Source organism: Ranitomeya variabilis, chromosome 5 (assembly GCF_051348905.1).
Source record: "Ranitomeya variabilis isolate aRanVar5 chromosome 5, aRanVar5.hap1, whole genome shotgun sequence".
In the NCBI taxonomy this organism is placed as follows: domain Eukaryota; kingdom Metazoa; phylum Chordata; class Amphibia; order Anura; family Dendrobatidae; genus Ranitomeya; species Ranitomeya variabilis.
In genome coordinates this window covers 28,912,683-28,935,596 of record NC_135236.1, presented here as the reverse complement: position 1 = coordinate 28,935,596, position 22,914 = coordinate 28,912,683, and the positions used below count along the sequence as shown (strand labels likewise).

Genomic DNA, 22,914 nt, shown 5'->3' with positions numbered 1-22,914 from the left:
GTCCAGAGTCTCTGTATTTGGGTTAGAATACTAGAAGGCAGTGATGTCCAGAGTCTCTGTACTTGAGATCAAACACTTTAGGGAGGTGATGACCAGAGTCTCTGTATTTGGGGTAGAACACTAGAGGGCGATGATGTTGATTCTCTGTATTTGGGATAGAACACTAGAGGGCAGTGACGTTCTGAGTCTCTGTATTTGGGATAGAACACTAGAGGGCAGTGATGTTCTGAGTCTCTGTATTTGGGATAGAACACTAGAGGAAGGTGATGTCCAGAGTCTCTGTATTTGGTGTAGAACACTAGAGGGCAGTGATGTCCAGAGTCTCTGTTTTTGTGGTAGAACACTAGAGGGCAGTGGTGTCCAGAGTCTCTGTATTTGGGGTAGAACACTAGAGGGCAGTGTTTTCCAGAGTCTCTGTATTTGGTGTAGAACACTAGAGGTCAGTGATGTTCTGAGTCTCTGCATTTGGGATAGAACACTAGAGGTCAGTGATATTCTGAGTCTCTGTATTTGGCATTGAACACTAGAGGTCAGTGATGTCCAGAGTCTCTGTATTTGGGATAGAACACTAGAGGGCAGTGATGTCCAGAGTCTCTGTATTTGGGATAGAACACTAGAGGGCGCTGATGTCCAGAGTCTGTTTTTGGGATCAAACACTAGAGTACAGTGATGTTCTGAGTCTCTATATGGGTAAAAACACTAGAGAGCGGTGATGTCCAGAGTCTCTGTATTTGGGATAGAACACTAGAGGGCAGTGATGTCCAGAGTCTCTGTTTTTGGGATCGAACACTAGAGTACAGTGATGTTCTGAGTCTCTATTTGGGTAAAAACACTAGAGGGCGGTGATGTCCAGAGTCTCTGCATTTGGGGTAGAACACTAGAGGGCGGTGAAGTCAGAGTCTCTGTATTTGGATTAGAACACCAGAGGGGGTGATGTCCTGAGTGTGAGTACTTATGGTAGAACACTCGAGGGCGCTGATTTCCAGAATCTCTGTATGTGGGATATAGCACTAGAGGGCGATGATGTCCTGAGACTCAGAACTTTTGGTAGCACACTATAGGGCTGTGATGTCCTGAGTCTCTGTATTTGGGGTAAAACACTAGAGGGCGGTGATGTTCTGAGTCTCTGTATTTGGAGTAGAACACTAGAGGGCGGTGATGCCCAGAGTCTCTGTATTTGGAGTAGAACACTAGAGGGCGGTGTTTTCCAGAGTCTCTGTATTTGGCTTTGAACACTAGAGGGCAGTGATGTCCAGAGTCTCTGTATTTGGCATTGAACACTAGAGGGCGGTGATGCCCAGAGTCTCTGTATTTGGGGTAGAACACTAGAGGGCGGTGTTTTCCATAGTCTCTGTATTTGGCATTGAACACTAGAGGGCAGTGATGTCCAGAGTCTCTGTATTTGGCATTGAACACTAGAGGGCAGTGATGTCCAGAGTCTCTGTTTTTGGGATCGAACACTAGAGTACAGTGATGTTCTGAGACTCTGTATTTGGGGTAGAACACTAGAGGGCGGTGATGTCCAGAGTCTCTGTATTTGGGGTAGAACACTAGAGGGCGGTGAAGTCAGAGTCTGTGTATTTGGGATAGAACACTAGAGGGCAGTGATGTCCAGAGTCTCTGTATTTGGATTAGAAGAACAGAGGGCGGTGATGTCCTGAGTGTGAGTACTTATGGTAGAACACTCGAGGGCGCTGATTTCCAGAATCTCTGTATTTTGGATATAGCACTAGAGGGCGGCGATGTCCTGAGCCTCAGAACTTTTGGTAGAACACTATAGGGCGGAGATGTCCAGAGTCTCTGTATTTGGGGTAAAACACTAAAGGGCAGTGATGTCCAGAGTCTCTGTATTTGGGGTAAAACACCAGAGAACGGTGATGTTCTGAGTCTCTGTATTTGGGTTAGAACACTAGAGGGCGGTAATGTCCAGAGTCTCTGTATTTGGTGTAGAACACTAGAGGGCGGTGATGTCCAGAGTCTCTGTATTTGGGGAGGAACACTAGAGGGTGGTGTTTTCCAGAGTCTCTGTATTTGGTGTAGAACACTAGAGGTCAGTGATGTTCTGAGTCTCTGTATTTGGGACAGAACACTAGAGGGCAGTGATGTCCAGAGTCTCTGTATTTGGCATTGAACTCTAGATGGTGGTGTTTTCCAGAGTCTCTGTATTTGAGGTAGAACACTAGAGGGCAGTGATGTCCAGAGTCTCTGTTTTTGGGATCGAACACTAGAGTACAGTGATGTTCTGAGTCTCTGTATTTGGCGTAGAACACTAGAGGGCAGTAATGTCTAGAGTCTCTGTATTTGGGTAAAAACACTAGAGGGCGGTGATGTCCAGAGTCTCTGCATTTGGGGTAGAACACTAGAGGGCAGTGATGTCCACAGTCTCTGTATTTGGGGTAGAACACTAGAGGGCGGTGAAGTCAGAGTCTCTGTATTTGGGATAGAACACTAGAGGGCAGTGATGTTCAGAGTCTCTGTATTTGGATTAGAACACCAGAGGGAGGTGATATCCTGAGTCTGAGTACTTATGGTAGAACACTAGAGGGCGGTGATGTCCAGAGTATCTACATTTGGGATAGAACATTAGAGGGTGGTCATATCCTGAGTCTCTGTATTTGGGTTAGAACACTAGAGGGCGATGATGTTGATTCTCTGTATTTCGGTTAGAACACTAGAGGGCAGTGATGTCCAGATTCTCTGCATTTGGGGTAGAACATTAGAGGGCGGTGATGTCCAGAGTCTCTTTATTTGGGGTAGAACAGTAGAGGGCGGTGATGCCCAGAGTCTTTGTATTTGGGGTAGAACACTAGAGGGCGGTGTTTTCCAGAGTCTCTGTATTTGGGATAGAACACTAGAGGGCGGTGATGTCCAGAGTCTCTGTATTTGGGGTAGAACACTAGAGGGCAGTGATGTCCAGAGTCTCTGTATTTGGGATAGAACACTAGAGGGCGGTGATGTCCAGAGTCTCTGTATTTGGGATAGAACACTAGAGGGTGGTGATGTCCAGAGTCTCTGTATTTGGGGTAGAACACTAGAGGGCGGTGATGTCCAGAGTATCTGTAATTGGGGTAGACCACTAGAGGGCAGTGATGTCCACAGTCTCTGTATTTGGGGTAGAACACTAGAGGGCGTTGATTTCCTGAGTCTCTGCATTTGGGGTAGAACACTAGAGGGCGGTGATGTCCAGAGTCTCTGTATTTGGGGTAGAACACTAGAGGGCGGTGATGTCCTGAGTCTCTGTATTTGGGGTAGAACACTAGAGGGCGGCGATGTCCAGAGTCTCTAGTGTTGTATCCCAAATACAGAGTGCGGTGATGTCCAGAGTCTCTGTATTTGGGGTAGAACACTAGAGGGCAGTGATGTCCAGAGTCTCTGTATTTGGCGTAGAACACTAGAGGGCAGTAATGTCTAGAGTCTCTGTATTTGGGTAAAAACACTAGAGGGCGGTGATGTCCAGAATCTCTGCATTTGGGGTAGAACACTAGAGGGCGGTGATGTCCAGAGTCTCTGTATTTGGGATAGAACACTAGAGGGCAGTGACATCCAGAGTCTCTGTATTTGGGATAGAACACTAGAGGGCAGTGACATCCAGAGTCTCTGTATTTGGATTAGAACACCAGAGGGAGGTGATGTCCTGAGTCTGAGTACTTATGGTAGAACACTAGAGGGCGGTGATGTCCAGAGTCTCTGTATTTGGGATAGAACACTAGAGAGTGGTGATGTCCTGAGTGTGAGTACTTATGGTAGAACACTCGAGGGCGCTGATTTCCAGAATCTCTGTATTTGGGATATAGCACTAGAGGGCGATGATGTCCTGAGACTCAGAACTTTTGGTAGCACACTATAGGGTTGTGATGTCCTGAGTCTCTGTATTTGGGGTAAAACACTAGAGGGCGGTGATGTTCTGAGTCTCTGTATTTGGGGTAGAACACTAGAGGGCGGTGATGCCCAGAGTCTCTGTATTTGGAGTAGAACACTAGAGGGCGGTGTTTTCCAGAGTCTCTGTATTTGGCATTGAACACTAGAGGGCAGTGATGTCCAGAGTCTCTGTATTTGGGGTAGAACACTAGAGGGCGTTGATGTCCTGAGTCTCTGCATTTGGGGTAAAACACTAGAGGGCGGTGATGTCCAGAGTCTCTGTATTTGGGGTAGAACACTAGAGGGTGGTGATGTCCTGAGTCTCTGTATTTGGGGTAGAACACTAGAGGTCGGGGATGTCCTAAGTCTCTGTATTTGTAAAAGAACACTAAAGGGCGGCGATGTCCAGAGTCTCTGTATTTGGGATACAACACTAGAGTGCGGTGATGTCCAGAGTCTCTGTATTTGGCATAGAACACTAGAGGGCAGTGATGTCCAGAGTCTCTGTATTTGGCGTAGAACACTAGAGGGCAGTAATGTCCAGAGTCTCTGTATTTGGGATAAAACACTAGAGGGCGGTGATATCCAGAGTCTCTGTATTTGAGGTAGAACACCAGAGGGCAGTGATGTCCAGAGTCTCTGTATTTGGGATAGAACACTTTAGGGAGGTGATGACCAGAGTCTCTGTATTTGGGATCAAACACTTTAGGGAGGTGATGACCAGAGTCTCTGTATTTGGGGTAGAACACTAGAGGGCGATGATGTTGATTCTCTGTATTTGGGATAGAACACTAGAGGGCAGTGATGTCCAGAGTCTCTGTATTTGGGGTAGAACACTAGAGGGCAGTGATGTCCAGAGTCTCTGTATTTGGGGTAGAACACTAGAGGGCAGTGTTTTCCAGAGTCTCTGTATTTGGTGTAGAACTCTAGAGGTCAGTGATGTTCTGAGTCTCTGCATTTGGGATAGAACACTAGAGGTCAGTGATATTCTGAGTCTCTGTATTTGGCATTGAACACTAGAGGTCAGTGATGTCCAGAGTCTCTGTATTTGGGATAGAACACTAGAGGGCAGTGATGTCCAGAGTCTCTGTTTTTGGGATCGAACACTAGAGTACAGTGATGTTCTGAGTCTCTATTTGGGTAAAAACACTAGAGGGCGGTGATGTCCAGAGTCTCTGCATTTGGGGTAGAACATTAGAGGGCGGTGAAGTCAGAGTCTCTGTATTTGGATTAGAACACCAGAGGGGGGTGATGTCCTGAGTGTGAGTACTTATGGTAGAACACTCGAGGGCGCTGATTTCCAGAATCTCTGTATTTGGGATATAGCACTAGAGGGCGATGATGTCCTGAGACTCAGAACTTTTGGTAGCACACTATAGGGTTGTGATGTCCTGAGTCTCTGTATTTGGGGTAAAACACTAGAGGGCGGTGATGTTCTGAGTCTCTGTATTTGGGGTAGAATACTAGAGGGCGGTAATGCCCAGAGTCTCTGTATTTGGGGTAGAACACTATAGGGCGATGATGTTGATTCTCTGTATTTGGGATAGAACACTAGAGGGCAGTGATGTTCTGAGTCTCTGTATTTGGGTTAGAACACTAGAGGGCAGTGATGTCCAGATTCTCTGCATTTGGTGTAGAACATTAGAGGGCGGTGATGCCCAGAGTCTCTGTATTTGGGGTAGAACACTAGAGGGCGGTGTTTTCCAGAGTCTCTGTATTTGGGATAGAACACTAGAGGGCAGTGATGTCCAGAGTCTCTGTATTTGGCATTGAACACTAGAGGGCAGTGATGTCCAGAGTCTCTGTATTTGGGATAGAACACTAGAGGTCAGTGATGTTCTGAGTCTCTGTATTTGCGATAGAACCCTAGAGGGCAGTGATGTCCAGAGTCTCTGTTTTTGGGATCGAACACTAGAGTACAGTGATGTTCTGAGACTCTGTATTTGGGTAAAAACACTAGAGGGCGGTGATGTCCAGAGTCTCTGCATTTGGGGTAGAACACTGGAGGGCGGTGAAGTCAGAGTCTATGTATTTGGGATAGAACACTAGAGGGCGGTGATGTCCAGAGTCTCTGTATTTGAGGTAGAACACTAGAGGGCGGTGAAGTCAGAGTCTGTGTATTTGGGATAGAACACTAGAGGGCAGTGATGTCCAGAGTCTCTGTATTTGGATTAGAAGAACAGAGGGCGGTGATGTCTTGAGTCTGAGTACTTATGGTAGAACACTCGAGGGCGCTGATTTCCAGAATCTCTGTATTTGGGATATAGCACTAGAGGGCGGCGATGTCCTGAGCCTCAGAACTTTTGGTAGAACACTATAGGGCGGAGATGTCCAGAGTCTCTGTATTTGGGGTAAAACACTAAAGGGCAGTGATGTCCAGAGTCTCTGTATTTGGGGTAAAACACCAGAGAACGGTGATGTTCTGAGTCTCTGTATTTGGGTTAGAACACTAGAGGGCGGTAATGTCCAGAGTCTCTGTATTTGGGGTAGAACACTAGAGGGCGGTGATGTCCAGAGTCTCTGTATTTGGGGAGGAACACTAGAGGGTGGTGTTTTCCAGAGTCTCTGTATTTGGTGTAGAACACTAGAGGTCAGTGATGTTCTGAGTCTCTGTATTTGGGACAGAACACTAGAGGGCAGTGATGTCCAGAGTCTCTGTATTTGGCATTGAACACTAGATGGTGGTGTTTTCCAGAGTCTCTGTATTTGGGGTAGAACACTAGAGGTCAGTGATGTTCTGAGTCTCTGTATTTGGGTAAAAACACTAGAGGGCAGTGATGTCCACAGTCTCTGTATTTGGGGTAGAACACTAGAGGGCAGTGATGTCCAGAGTCTCTGTATTTGGGATAGAACACTAGAGGGCGGTGATGTCCAGAGTCTCTGTATTTGGGATAGAACACTAGAGGGTGGTGATGTCTAGAGTCTCTGTATTTGGGGTAGAACACTAGAGGGCGGTGATGTCCAGAGTATCTGTAATTGGGGTAGACCACTAGAGGGTAGTGATGTCCACAGTCTCTGTATTTGTGGTAGAACACTAGAGGACGGTGATGTCCTGAGTCTCTGCATTTGGGGTAGAACACTAGAGGGCGTTGATGTGCAGAGTCTCTGTATTTGGGGTAGAACACTAGAGGGCGGTGATGTCCTGAGTCTCTGTATTTGGGGTAGAACACTAGAGGGCGGGGAAGTCCTAAGTCTCTGTATTTGTAAAAGAACAGTAAAGGGCGGCGATGTCCAGAGTCTCTGTATTTGGGATACAACACTAGAGTGCGGTGATGTCCAGAGTCTCTGTATTTGGCATAGAACACTAGAGGGCAGTAATGTCCTGAGTCTCTGTATTTGGGATAAAACACTAGATGGCGGTGATATCCAGAGTCTCTGTATTTGAGGTAGAACACCAGAGGGCAGTGATGTCCAGTCTCTGTATTTGGGATAGAACACTAGAGGGCAGTGATGTCCAGAGTCTCTGTATTTGGGTTAGAATACTAGAAGGCAGTGATGTCCAGAGTCTCTGTACTTGGGATCAAACACTTTAGGGAGGTGATGACCAGAGTCTCTGTTTTTGGGGTAGAACACTAGAGGGCGGTGATGTCCAAAGTCTCTGTATTTGGGGTAGAACACTAGAGGACAGTGATGTGCAGTCTTTGTACTTGGTGTAGAACACTAGAGGGTGGTGATGTCCCGAGTCTCAGTACTTGGTGTAGAACACTAGAGGGTGGTGATGTCCCGAGTCTCAGTACTTGGGGTAGAGCACTAGAGGGCAGTGATGTCCAGAGTCTCTGTATTTGGCGTAGAACAATAGAGGGCGGTGATGTCCAGAGTCTCAGTACTTGTTTTAGAACACTAGAAGGTGGTGATGTCCTGAGTCTCTGTATTTGGCGTAGAACACTAAAGGGCAGTGATGTCCAGAGTCTATGTATTTGGTGTAGAACACTAGAGGGCAGTGATGTCCAGAGTCTCAGTACTTATGGTACTAGAGGGCGGTGATGTCCATTGTCTCTGTATTTGGGGTAGAACACTAGAGGGCATTGATGTCCAGAGTCTCAGTACTTATGGTAGAACACTAGAGGGTGGTGTTTTCCAGAGTCTCTGTATGTGGGATAGAACACTAGAGGGCGGTGATGTCCAGAGTCTCTGTATTTGGGGTAGAACACTAGAGGGCAGTGATGTCCAGAGTCTCTGTATTTGGGGTAGAACACTAGAGGGCAGTGTTTTCCAGAGTCTCTGTATTTGGCATTGAACACTAGAGGGCAGTGATGTCCAGAGTCCCAGTACTTATGGTAGAACACTAGAGGGCAGTGTTTTCCAGAGTCTCTGTATTTGGCATTGAACACTAGAGGGCAGTGATGTTCTGAGTCTCTGTATTTGGGATAGAACACTAGAGGTCAGTGATATTCATAGTCTCTGTATTTGGGGTAGAACACTAGAGGGCAGTGATGTTCTGAGTCTCTGTGTTTTGGGTAGAACACTAGAGGGTGGTGTTTTCCAGAGTCTCTGTATTTGGGGTAGGACAGTAGAGGGCAGTGATGTCCAGAGTCTCTGTATTTGGGATTTAGCACTAGAGGGTGGTGATGTCCTGAGTCTCAGAAATTTTGGTAGAACACTATAGGGCGGTGATGTCCAGAGTCTCTGTATTTGGGGTAGAACACTAGAGGGCGGTGATGTCCAGAGTCTCAGTACTTATGGTACTAGAGGGCGGTGATGTCCACTGTCTCTGTATTTGTGATAGAACACTAGAGGGCAGTGATGTCCTAAGTCTCTGCATTTGGGGTAGAACACTAGAGGGCGGTGATGTCCTGAGTCTCTGTATTTGGAATAGAACACTAGAGGGCGTTGATGTCCACAGTCTCTGTATTTGGGGTAGAACACTAGAGGGCAGTGATGTCCAGAGTCTCTGTATTTGGCATAGAACACTAGAGGGCAGTAATGTCCAGTGTCTCTGTATTTGGGATAAAACACTAGAGGGCGGTGATATCCAGAGTCTCTGTATTTGGGGTAGAACACTAGAGGGCAGTGATGTCGAGAGTCTCTGTATTTGGGATAGAACACTAGAGGGCAGTGATGTTCTGAGTCTCTGTATTTGGCATAGAACACTAGAGGGCAGTGATGTCCAGTGTCTCTGTATTTGGGTTAGAATACTAGAGGGCAGTGATGTCCAGAGTCTCTGTATTTGGGGTAGAACACTAGAGGGCAGTGATGTCCAGAGTCTCTGTATTTGGGATAGAACACTAGAGGGCAGTGATGTCCAGAGTCTCTGTACTTGGGATCAAACACTTTAGGGAGGTGATGACCAGAGTCTCTATTTGGGGTAGAACACTAGAGGGCAGTGATGTTCAGAGTCTCTGTATTTTGGATAGATCACTAGAGGGCAGTGATGTCCAGAGTCTCTGTATTTTGGATAGAACACTAGAGGGCTGTGATGTCCAGAGTCTCAGTATTTGGGATCGCGCACTAGAGGGCAGTGATGTCCAGAGTCTCTGTATTTGGGGTAGAACACTAGAGGGCAGTGATGTCCAGAGTCTCTGTTTTTGGGGTAGAACACTAGAGGGCGGTGATGTCCAGAGTCTCTGTATTTGGGGTAGAACACTAGAGGGCAGTGATAACCTGAGTCTCTGTACTTATGGTAGAACAATAGAGGGCGGTGATGTCCAGAGTCTCTGTATTTGGGGTAGAACACTAGAGGGCGGTGATGTCCTGAGTCTCTGAACTTGGCGTAGAACACTAGATGGCAGTGATGTCCAGAGTCTTTGTACTTGGTGTAGAACACTAGAGGGTGGTGATGTCCAGAGTCTCAGTACTTATGGTAGAACACTAGAGGGTGGTGTTTTCCAGAGTCTCTGTATGTGGGATAGAACACTAGAGGGCGGTGATGTCCATTGTCTCTGTATTTGGGGTAGAACACTAGAGGGCATTGATGTCCAGAGTCTCAGTACTTATGGTAGAACACTAGAGGGTGGTGTTTTCCAGAGTCTCTGTATGTGGGATAGAACACTAGAGGGCGGTGATGTCCAGAGTCTCTGTATTTGGGGTAGAACACTAGAGGGCAGTGATGTCCAGAGTCTCTGTATTTGGCGTAGAACAATAGAGGGCGGTGATGTCCAGAGTCTATGTACTTGGGGTAGAACACTAGAGCGGGGTGATGTCCAGAGTCTCAGTACTTGTTTTAGAACACTAGAAGGCGGTGATGTCCTGAGTCTCTGTATTTGGCGTAGAATACTAGAGGGCGGTGATGTCCAGAGTCTCTTTATTTGGGGTACAACACTAGAGGGCGGTGATATCCAGGGTCTCAGTACTTATGGTAGAACACTAGAGAGCGGTGATGTCCAGAGTCTCAGTACTTATCGTATAGCTGGCTTTAGTAAAATCTTGACACTGTCAGTAGTCACACTACACAGTAGGGTGATCTGCAGGAAGAACAACATGACGATCTTAAAGGGAACCTGTCACCTCGTTTTTTCCGTATGAGATAAAAATACTGTTAAATAGGGCCTGAGCTGTGCATTGCAATAGTGTATTTTGTGGACCCCGATTCCCCACCTATGCTGCCGAAATACGTTACCAAAGTAGTCGTTTTCGCCTGTCAATCAGGCTGGTATGGTCAGATGGGCGTGGTGTCTTCCCCCAGATCTTGCTTAGTTTTCCGTTGGTGGCGTAGTGGTGTGCGCATGCCCAAGGTCCCGAATCCACTGCACAGGGGAGTGAAAAGAGCGCGATGTGCGCTATTTCCCTGGTGATCGGTTGGGGCGGCCATCTTCCTTTGGCTGCGCGTGCGCAGAAGCAAGGCTCTGCTGGCCGCGGCTTCGGGAAAATGGCCGCGGGATGCCGCGCGTGCGCAGATGGAGATCGCGGCGGCCATTTTCCTGAAGCCTAGATGCAAACTCTGCTTCAGGAAAATGGCCGCCGCGATCTCCATCTGCGCACGCGCGGCATCCCGCGGCCATTTTCCTGAAGCCGCGGCCAGCAGAGCGCCGCTTCTGCGCACGCGCGGCCAAAGGAAGATGGCCGCCACCACCGATCACCAGGGAAATAGCGCACATCGCGCTCTTTTCACTCCCCTGTGCAGTGGATTCGGGACCTTGGGCATGCGCACACCACTACGCCACCAACGGAAAACTAAGCAAGATCTGGGGGAAGACACCACGCCCATCTGACCAGACCAGCCTGATTGACAGGCGAAAACGACTACTTTGGTAACGTATTTCGGCAGCATAGGTGGGGAATCGGGGTCCACAAACTACACTATTGCAATGCACAGCTCAGGCCCTATTTAACAGTATTTTTATCTCATACGGAAAAAACGGGGTGACAGGTTCCCTTTAAATTATTGCATGATGAGTAGAGCTAAGTGAAAAAATTAGCAGGATCTTAGTGCAGTTGTGTCGTTGGTTGTCCGTGGACGCTGGGTCAGAGTCCTGTAAACCTCCTACCACGTGAGGCTTCCCCACCACCAACAGCTTGCATGCATCATAGTGTACAAATATCCCGGAGATTATTAATCAGATGAGGAGCTGAAGGTGACTCAGTTGGTAGGAAATATGCAGGGTTTAAAGAAGGTACAATCCTGTGCATACACTGCTGTGCTTACCTAGACATTAAAAAAAAAAGTATTTTGACATCTAAAGGACAGTATTTTGGCCACTGTCTGGTGGATGACACCCTGTGGATGTTTTTCGCACGCTCTGGAATTATCAGTTGGCCCGTGCACAGAGCCTCAGGCTAGGGTTACACACCCAATTTCTCTGATCCCCAAAAAATCCATCCAATTATCCAGAGTTTGATTAAAGAGTGATCAGCATGTGATCCAATTTACTCGTAAGTGGATGGAAAATAAAAATTCTCCACCTTGTTCATTCAGTCAGTCCATGACAATATTGGATGTCATCTGAGTGCAGTCCGATGTCTTCTACTGACTCATACACTTTAATGGCCAAATGTGATCCGAATATTTAAGGCAAATCATGCATGCTGCAATTCTATCCATCAAACTACTCGGTACAAGTAAAAAAAAAATCAGACATATGCACAGCCTCATTGAATAACATGGGGACGAGTTCTAACCACCCTAATGATGGATAGCTCTCATCCGAGCCCTTGCGCTATTGGAGGTGCTCACCTTTCCTTTCTTCCTGCAGTCTCCGCACATCACTCCCATGAGACTGTTAATGAGCTGGGTTGCGCAGAGAACTAACTGTATAGCTCCGATCCCCAGCAGAATGGAGAACAGTACGATGTGCCAGAGGACGATGTTGGGGGGCTGGATGCAAAGCTTCCATGATGACTCACTGGTCAGGTAACTCCCACTAGGGAGAAAACAAAGAGGAGTCCATGTAATGATGAGTGAACCATTAAGCTACTGCTTCAAATTCATGGTGACAACACAGTCAGAGGTTGATCTTCTTAATATAATCCTACCTGGCCTTCAATTATGCACTTTCAAGTACCCTTCAACCCTTCATCTTCTGGTGCCCCTCTTTTCTCTACCTTTGAACCTAGTGGAGATGAACATCTAATAATCTGTGACCATTTTTTCATAGGCTAGATGTAAATATGGAAGCTCCAATTTTCCATACTACTCTTTCTAAAAGTTTAAAGTGACCATCCTTCTTCCTGTTTGGCCTAAACATGTGGCTTCCCTTCCCTATCCATAGTGCCTACATTACCTACTATTTACATTGCCCTCTTCCCTACTTTATATAACCAACACTCTAAGAAGACGTCAAGCATATGTGGACTTGGTATAGATGTCACATTCTCCAGATAATTGTCCGTAAGAGAATTTAAATGCTGCGGCCGTTATATAGACGACGTTTCTTACTTTATTTTTAGGTCCTTCATGTGGTAGCCCCAATTAGCATCTTTGCCAGTGAGATCATTCAGGTTACACATCGGTCCATCTGCCAATGCCGTTCCTGACACAGCCACACAGTAGAAGCTTCCGAGTCCTCCCAATATCGAAGAAAAGGCCGACCGTAACATCTGAAACAGGAAAGAAAAGCCATGAAACCAAGAAGTGGCAGAGTCACCGGATGCATTATTTTACTGGTGAAATACAACACTAGTGAGAGGAATAAGAAACAAACACTTATACAGACCCAGAAGGTCTTAAACCAGTGGTCTCCAACCTTTCTTACTTTGAAAGCCACATTTTACTATCTGTGCTTGCAAGATAACAATGCTCCGAGTGTACATGTAGGGAGAGGTCTATGTTTATTCTACCTGACATTGCAACAAAAAAAATCTCAATATTTTAATCCCTTGTCAATTTTGGCTATTTTTCAAATTTTTTTTTTTCCCCTCTTCTTATACCAACAGCCATAAGCTTTTTATTTTTCCGTCTACACTTATTTATTGTGGGACAAGTTGTACTTTGGAATGTCTGTATTCCTTTTATAATCTGATTTACTAGAAAGCGGGGGGGATTCAGAGTGCGGCAAAAATTGCTGAAGAAGCACAATTGCACAATCATTTTTTGGTTACTGTGTTCACTATATGGTGTAAGGTGGCTGTTAGACACAGTGGATGGGAGATATACCTGGACTAATGCTTTAGTGTATATAGGACTAAAAGGGGTTAATCAGCCATGACAGATTGATTGTGAGCAGCTGATGAGTTGGGAGTGATGGTTGCTCACCAGGTCTCCACCCCTGGGTGTGGTCCACTTCGTAAAATGAGATCTGTTTGTCCATATGTGGATGTATGCCTGGAGGTGTGTAGATCTCCTGGACTGAGTGCCTGAGGAATAAGAAGATGGACTCTAGGCCAGGTGGGTTAACCAGCACTATTGTATGGACTTGTTACTTTATGTTTTATTTTATGCCAGACAAGGTCTGAATTTGAGCTTCCTGTGATGTGGTTTATGAGGACTGAAATAACTGACTTTAAATAGAAATAGTTCCTGTGATATCTCAGATCGCTGTCAAGTGAATGCTACAAATGCAAAAATTACTTAGTAGCCCTCTGTCCTACTCTGCCCTTTTCACATTGAAGTTGGCTGTCACATGGTAAGGTTTTAATACTAGAGATATGACTGTCCCAATTGGGTACACCTTGCCGTGATGCAGGGGCGGATTATCAGAGGGTCAATATGGGCGGTAGCCCACGGCCCAGTGGTGTGGGGGGGCCCTGGGCTACCGCACAGATTGACCCTCTGATAATCCGCCTCAGTGTGACTGTGAATGCCCGCCGCATCGGGCCCCTTCTCATCTGCTCACCGGACCCCTTCCGGCGCTGCGGCGGTTTCCTATTGACGTGCGGGCGCGCGCCCGCACGTCAATAGTTAACAACAGCCACCAGCCAATTGGAGGCTGGCAGCTGAAGTCGGCCGCAGCGCACACATTGCCGGCGTCTGACGTCTTTGTCAGTCGCCGGCGAATGTGCGCTGCTGGAGGGAGCTCGCCGCCTGGAGCGCTGGTCAGGTGAGGAGACTCTGTTTGGTTTTTTTTTGTTTTGTTTTGTTTTTGGCTAAGCTAACAGTGGACACACTGGGGGCAATGCTGGAGGACACACTGGGGCAATGCTGGAGACACTGGGGCAGATTGCTGGACACACTGGGGCAATGCTGGAGGACACACTGGGGCAGATTGCTGGACACACTGGGGCAATGCTGGAGGACACACTGGGGCGGATTTCTGGAGACACTGGGGCAATGCTGGAGACACTGGGGCAGATTGCTGGACATACTGGGGGCAATGCTGGAGGACACACTGGGACAATGCTGGAGACACTGGGGCAATGCTGGAGACACTGGGGCAATGCTGGACACACTGGGGGCAATGCTGGAGGACACACTGGGTCAATGCTGGACACACTGGGGGCAATGCTGGATACACTGGGGCAGATTGCTGGAGACACTGGGGCAATGCTGGAGACACTGGGGCAGATTGCTGGAGACACTGGGGCAGATTGCTGGACACACTGGGGCAATGCTGGAGGACACACTGGGGCAATGCTGGAGACACTGGGGCAATGCTGGAGACACTGGGGCAATGCTGGAGACACTGGGGCAGATTGCTGGACACACTGGGGCAATGCTGGAGGACACACAGGGGCAGATTGCTGGAGACACTGGGGCAATGCTGGACATACTGGGGCAGATTGTTGAACACACTGTCTGGGGGCAATGCTGGATACACTGGGGCAATGCTGGATACACTGGGGCAATGCTGGAGACACTGGGGCAATGCTGGACACACTGTGGGCAATGCTGGACAACTGGACATACTGGGGCAGATTGCTGGACACACTGGTGGTAATATGCTGGACACACTGGAGCAATGCTGGACATACTGGGGCAGATTGCTGGACACACTGGTGGTAATATGCTGGACACACTGGGGCAGATTGCTGGACACACTGTCTGGGGGCAATGCTGGACACACTGGGGGCAATATGCTGGAGTCAGACACTGGGGCAGATTGCTGGACACACTGGTGGTAATATGCTGGACACACTGGGGCAGATTGCTGGACACACTGGGGCAGATTGCTGGACACACTGGGGGCAATATGCTGGAGTCAGACACTGGGGCAGATTGCTGGAGACACTGTCTGGGGGCAATGCTGAACACACTGGGGCAGATTGCTGGACACTGGGGCAATATGCTGGACATACTGGGGCAGATTGCTGGACACACTGGGGCTAATATGCTGGACACACTGGGGCAGATTGCTGGACACACTGGGGGCAGGACTGGAGGCATGGGCAGAATGTAGATACGGGGCATGATTGGAGACACGGGGCAGAATGAAAGACATGGGGCAGGATTGGATCATGGGGCAGGATGGATACGATGGAGACAGATGGGGCAGGATGGGTAGATCATATGGGGTAGAATGGATACTCATGAGTGCAGGGTGGGAGAACATATGGCTGGAGCCAGGAATGAGACACACGGGGCCAGGGTGGGGAATATTATTACCATAGGGGCTAATTAAGGGATATTATTACTGCAGTGATGTATTTATTTTATTTTTTGAGTACACTGTTTTAAATGGGGGGGGGGGTGGTCCTGTTACTGTGCAGAGTGACACTATGTCGCCTTTTTTTCTACATGTGGTATAATGTAGAAGTTGTGAAAAATTAAGCAATGTGTTCTGCAAGCGGAGCTCGAGATAACTGTTATTTCCTGCAGAAACGAGTCCTGGCTGGAAAAAATGATGGCGGTCTGTGCTGGATGAAAGATGAAGGACTTCACCTAGAGACGTCACTGGTGAGTCAGTGTTACCTATACACTGACACTATACACTGTATACTATATACACCGGTCCTGTGTATAATGTCACCGGTGATCTCTGTATTACCTATACACTATATACAGAGGTCCTGTGTATAATACCACCAGTGATCTCTGTATTACCTCTACACAGACACTGCATACTAAGTACAGATCTCCTGTGAATACTGGCACTTATGGTGATAGTTATTGTGGTTTTTTTTTTATTACTGATCAGTATTGTAGTATTCAGTCACTATGTGGTGGTAATATGTGGTCTGGAAATGGTGTTGTGGTATTTGCCCCTTGAATGTGCTATTTGGTCACCAAGTGGTGGTAATATGTGGTCTTGACATGGTGCAGTGGTATTTATTCCTTGTATATGATATTATTCGATCACTGTGGTTGTAATTTGTGGTCTGGTCATGGCGCGGTGGTATTTGTTCCGTGTATGTGATATTATTGGTCAAAATATACCTAAATTGTATTGCAGATTTTAACACATATTTAATAGGTTACAGTAGAGTAGGGCCCGGCCATTTTTCTGGAATAATCTGGTTCGGGTATAACATGACCCCCGTCACATGACGGGGGGGGCACAGTGTCTGAACAGCCCGGGGCCCTGGCTACCCTTAATCCACCCCTGCTGTGATGGGATGGCTTTAACGCTTTTTGATCAAAGTAGTTTAAGCCAAGTCCCTATGTTAATTATATGTACAGTGGCATATAAAAGTTTGGGCACCCTTTGTCAAAATTACTGTTATAGTGAACAGTTAAGCAAGTTGAAGATGAAATGATCTCTAAAAGGCCTAAAGTTAAAGAAGACACATTAACTTTCTAATTTAGGAAAAAAATATACATATGTTTTTACATTTTAAAAATTACATAAAGGAAAATGGGACAGTGCAAACGTTTGGGCACCCTTGGAGATTGATGTGCTCAGATAACTTTGACAAAAGTTTTAGACCTTAATTAGCCTGTTAGGGTTATCGCTTGTTCACTATCATTTTTACGAAATGCCAGGTGATGCGAATTTCCAAGCTTTATAAAAACCAAACCTCTAACCTTGTGCCAAAAACAGCAGCCATAGGTTCTTCTAAGCAGCTGCCTAGCACTCTCAAAATGAAAATGGTGAAGGACCACAAAGCTATAGGAGAAGGCTATAAGAAGATACCAAAGCGTTTTCAAGTTGCTCTTTCCTCACTTCGAAATGTAATTCAGAAATGGTAGTTACCAGGAACAGTGGAGGTCAAGATAAGGTGTGGAAGACCAAGCAAAATTTCAGTGAAAGCTGCTGGTAGGATTGCTAGAGAGGCAAATCAGAACCCCTGCTTGACTGCAAAAGACCTTCAGAAAGATTTAGCAGACTCTCAAGCTGTAGTACATTGTTCTACTGTTCAGAGACACCTGCACAAATATGACCTTTATGGAAGAGTCATCAGAAGAAAACCTCTCCTGCATCTTCACCATAAAATTCATGATCAGAAGTCTTCAAAAGAACATCCAAACAAGCCTGATGCATTTTTAAAACAAGTCCTGTGGACCGATGAGGTTAAAATAAAACTCAAATGTATATGTGGAGAAAAAAGGGCACAGAACTTCAGGAAAAGAATATCTCACCAACCGTTACGCATGGGGGTGGATCACTCATGCTTTAGGTTGTGTTTCACCCAATGTCACAGGAAACATTTCACAGATAGAGGAAAGAATGGATTCAGTGAATTTTCAACCAATACTTGATGCAAGCATAGCACCATTTGTAAAAAGTTGAAGATAAAAAGAGGATGGCTTCTACAAATGGATAATGATCCTAAACACACATCAAAAGCCACAAAAGACGACCTCAAAAGGCGCAAGCTGAAAGATTTACCATAGCCCTCACAGTCCCCTGATCCCAACATCATTGAAAATCTGTGGCTAGACCTGAAAAGAGCAGAGGATGCAAGACGACTCAGGAATCTCACAGACCTGGAGGAATTCTCCAAGGAAGAATTGAGGAAAATCCCTCAAACTAAAAATGAAAGACTCTTGGCTGGCTACAAAAAGCATTTATGGAAAAGGAGGAGCTACTAGGGAATGTAGTCATTATATGTAGATGACTATATATATATATATATATATAAACATATATATAAACATATTTTTTTTTACTAAAATACAAATGAAATGTGTCATCTGTAACTTTGGGCCTCTTGGAGATCATTTAATCTTCAACTTTCTTAACTGTTCACGATAACTAACTTTGACCAGGGGTGCCCAAACCTTTACATGCCACTGTACTATTACTATCTCCTTATTGCAGGGTAAATGCTCATTTTGTCTTTTTCTTGGGTTTTGTCTGAAATGGCCACAGTGTGAACAGGCTCCTACACATTGCACGTATGCCAACTTATGCTCATTTCTTTGGTTTTGCTATGTTCACTAATTAGGTAAAATCACTTAGCAGTTTGTTTCTCCAGGTTAGTATGATTACGGAGAGATCAACTATGTAAAGTTTTTTCTTTTTACTTAAGTGGCCAAAATTTTTTAGGAAATTTGTAAAAAAAATGTTTATTGTTTCACCATTTTCTATCAATGGGGCTGTGCGAGGGCTTGTTTCATGTGCCCTGAGACGATGTTTTTATTAATATAATTTTGGGGTAGATATAATGTTTTGATCGCCTCTTATTCGATTTTCTTTTGCAGTTTTGCAGCAGCTGGAAATTTAGTGAATTTTATATTTTGATGGATCGGAATTTTCCTGACGTAATAATACCACGTGTATTTTTTATTTAATTTTTAATGAGGGAAAAAGAGGGCAATTTGAGCTTTATCCTTTCTTTTTCATACTTTTAAAAATATTTATTTTTATTTTTCATTGTATTTTTAGTCCCCAAAGGGGACCAGAACATACGATGATACAAGCGCTTGTGCTGTATACAGAAATACCACGGTACTGCTGTATATAGCAAAAATTACAGTCTCCTATGAACATCAGTCACAAGCTGGCATTCACAGGGGAAGCATCATGACAGGCATGGAGGTCTTCAGCAGGCCGCTGGCCATCATGGCAGCTCATCGACGCTCCACAATCAGTGGGATGATCCCCCTTTGATGCCAGGTTGAAAATACTTTGGGGTTATGTAAGTTTACAAATTTGTGTTGGTCCGCATTCATAGCCACCTTGGGCCGCATGAGGCCTTTAGGACATAGGTTGGAGATCCTGTTAGACACTCTGTCTAGTCTGTAAAAGTATCTACATGATAAGCAGATGTCTGGGTTGGGGAGAAGAAAGATAAGATGCCCAAAGAGTTTCGCCACTAAATGCACAGCTTCCTCAGGGGTGACATGATCAGGATGCAGCAGATCTTAAGTAACACAGATAACAGGGATTCATTAGGGTTCCCTGAAGAAGGTGGGATGAAGACTCGATGTGACACTGTATGCAGCAGCACATGATCTGCACCACGCATGTCAAATATTCTAGAAAGGAAAGGTGCTGTGAAGCATGTACGTAGGTCAGCAGCACCTATGATGGGACACCTGTTATGATCCTTAGTGGCTTAGGATCACAAATCTGACCAGCTAAGTAAATAAACATAGGACGAGCTCTGGGGATGTGGTAACTGGACTGACCGCAATCCTGAACCTATCCAACACACACTAAAGGTAGCAATGGAACGTGCCTAGAAAAATCCTAGACGTCTCTTCACAGCCTGAGAAACTAGCTAAACCTAAATAGAAAGCAAAGACCTCACTTGCCTCAGAGAAATAACCCCAAAGATATAGGAAGCCCCCCACAAATAATAACAGTGAGTTAAGGGGAAAATACAAACGTAGAAATGAAACAGGTTTAGCAAAATGAGGCCCGCTAACACTAGATAGGAGAAGATAGCGAGGAAGCTGTGCGGTCAGTAAAAAACCCTATACAAAAATATCCATGCAGAGAATGCAAGAACCCCCACACCAACTAACGATGTGAGGGGAGAAACTCTGCTCCCCCAGAGCTACCAGCAAGCGAGGAAATCACATATTAGCAAGCTGGACAGAACTCATCATATACTAAGAAACATATTGAACACTGATGAGCAAAAAATGAACAAACAGAAACTTAGCTTCTCTTGGAGAGACTGATAACGAATGTAGTCAGGAAAAATCAGAACAGCACTGAATACATCGACAGCAGGCAACAAATGAAGGTCCAGGTGAGTTAAATAGGAAACCTAACTAGCAGGTGACGAGGCAGCTGATCCCAGCCACAGACCCGCAGAATGACAAAAGAGCCACCAGAGGGAGCCCAAAGATACAACTCACACAGTACCACTTGTGACCACAAGAGGGAGCCCGAGAACAGAGTTCACAACAGTAACCCCTTGAGGAGGGGTCACCGAACCCTCATCAGAGCCCCCAGGGCGGTCAGGACGAGCCACATGGAAGGCACGAACCAAATCGGCCGCATGGACATCGGAGGCGACAACCCAGGAATTATCCTCCTGACCATAGCCCTTCCACTTAACCAAGTACTGAAGCCTCCGTCTTGAAATACGAGAATCCAAGATCTTCTCTGTTATGATCCCAATGGAAGAGGATCTCAGGGTTTTCAGCAAAGTCTGCAAACATAAAAAACCAGCTCATAGGGAGGTGGTAACTGAGCTGACCGCATACCTGATCCTAACCCACAACTAATAGCAGCTGGGGAACGTACCTACGTTGGTTCTAGACGTCTCGCGCCAGCCGGAGAACTAACTAACCCTTTCAGAGAAAATCAGACCTCACTTGCCTCAAGAGAAAGGTACCCCAAAGTAAAGACACGCCCCCAACAAATAATAACGGTGAGGTAAGAAGAAAGGACAAACGTAAGTATGAACTAGATTCAGCAAAGAGAGGCCCACTATATAATAGCAGAAATATAGAAAGCGGACTTATGCGGTCAGCGAAAAACCCTACAAAAATATCCACGCTGAATATCCAAGAACCCCCGCACCGACTAACAGTGTGGGGGGAGAATATCAGCCCCCTTAGAGCTTCCAGCAAAATCAGGAATCACATTATGAACAAGCTGGACAAAAAACAAAACAATACAAATGATCAAAAGTAAGAAAGCAGGACTTAGCTTATCTTGCAAAAATCAGGACCAGAAGACAGGAGCAACCAGACAAGGGACTGATTACATTGATGCCAGGCAATGGACTAAGAATCCAGGAAGTTTAAATAGGAACACCCAGGGTCTAACGAACCAGGTGACTACCAACCTGGGGAAAGACAATTCAAGGCCATACCGCTAGTGACCACAAGAGGGAGCCAAAAAGTATAGTTCACAACAGTACCCCCCCTTTAAGGAGGGGTCACCGAACCCTCACTACGACCACCAGGGCGATCAGGATGGGCAGCGTGAAAGGCACGAACCAAATCGGCCGCATGAACATCAGAAGCGACCACCCAGGAATTATCCTCCTGACCATAGCCCTTCCATTTGACCAGATACTGAAGCCTCCGTCTAGAGAGATGAGAATCTAAGATCTTCTCCACCATGTACTCCAACTCGCCCTCAACCAAGACCGGAGCAGGAGGGTCAACAGCAGGAACCACAGGCACAATGTACCGCCGCAACAAAGACCTATGGAACACATTGTGAATGGCAAACGACACAGGAAGATCCAAACGAAAAGACACCGGATTAAGGACCTCCAATATTCTATAAGGACCAATAAAGCGAGGCTTAAACTTAGGAGAGGAAACCTTCAGAGGGACATACCGAGAAGACAACCAAACCAAATCCCCAACACGAAGTCGGGGACCCACACCGCGGCGGCGGTTGGCAAAACGCTGAGCCTTCTCCTGTGACAACTTCAAGTTGTCCACCACATGATTCCAAGTCCGCTGCAACCTATCAACCACGGAATCCACCCCAGGACAGTCAGAAGGCTCAACATGACCTGAGGAGAAACGAGGATGAAAACCAGAGTTGCAGAAAAATGGAGAAACCAAAGTAGCGGAACTAGCCCGATTATTGAGGGCAAACTCAGCCAATGGCAAAAAGGTTACCCAATCATCCTGATCCACAGAAACAAAACATCTCAAATAAGCCTCCAGCGTCTGATTAGTTCGCTCCGTTTGGCCATTAGTCTGAGGATGAAAGGCAGACGAGAACGACAGATCAATGCCCATCTTAGCACAAAAAGATCGCCAGAATCTGGACACAAACTGGGATCCTCTGTCAGACACGATATTCTCAGGAATGCCGTGCAAACGAACCACATTCTGAAAAAACAAAGGAACCAGATCGGAAGAGGATGACAACTTAGGCAAGGGCACCAAATGGACCATCTTGGAAAAACGATCACACACCACCCAGATGACAGACATTCCTGTTATGAACTATACTTTTGGGCTCCCTCTTGTGGTCACTCACGGTATGGCTCTTGTATACTCTTTCCCCAGGTTGGTAGTCACCTGGTTCGTTAAGACTCTGGGTGTTTCTATTTAAACTTCCTGGAGTCTTAGTCCATTGCCTGGCATCCATGTAATCAGTCCTTGTCTGGTTGCTCTTGTCTACTGGTCCTGATTTTTGCAACATAAGCTAAGTCCTGCTTTCTTGTTTTTTGTTTATTTGTATTATTCTGTTTTTTGTCCAGCTTGTCCATAATGTGATTCCTGATTTTGCTGGAAGCTCTAAGGGGGCTGATATTCTCCCCCCATACCGTTAGTCGGTACGGGGGTTCTTGGATATTCAGCGTGGATATTTTTGTAGGGTTTTTCGCTGACCACATAAGTCCGCTTTCTATATTTCTGCTATTATTTAGTGGGCCTCTCTTTGCTGAATCTAGTTCATACTTACGTTGTTCCTTTCCTCTTACCTCACCGTTATT

At 46.2% G+C, this 22,914-nt stretch overlaps 1 protein-coding gene across 1 annotated transcript in view; it reads right to left on the bottom strand.

The window, feature by feature from the left end:
• Nucleotides 1–22,914, bottom strand: part of TM4SF5 (transmembrane 4 L six family member 5) — a 62,697-nt gene that overhangs the window by 28,977 nt on the left and 10,806 nt on the right. The window contains exons 3-4 of the mRNA XM_077261597.1: nucleotides 12,671–12,831; nucleotides 11,969–12,155 (exon numbers count right to left, since the gene is read on the bottom strand). Coding sequence (XP_077117712.1) covers nucleotides 11,969–12,155; nucleotides 12,671–12,831 — 348 coding nt within the window. The remainder of the gene's footprint in view (nucleotides 1–11,968; nucleotides 12,156–12,670; nucleotides 12,832–22,914) is intronic.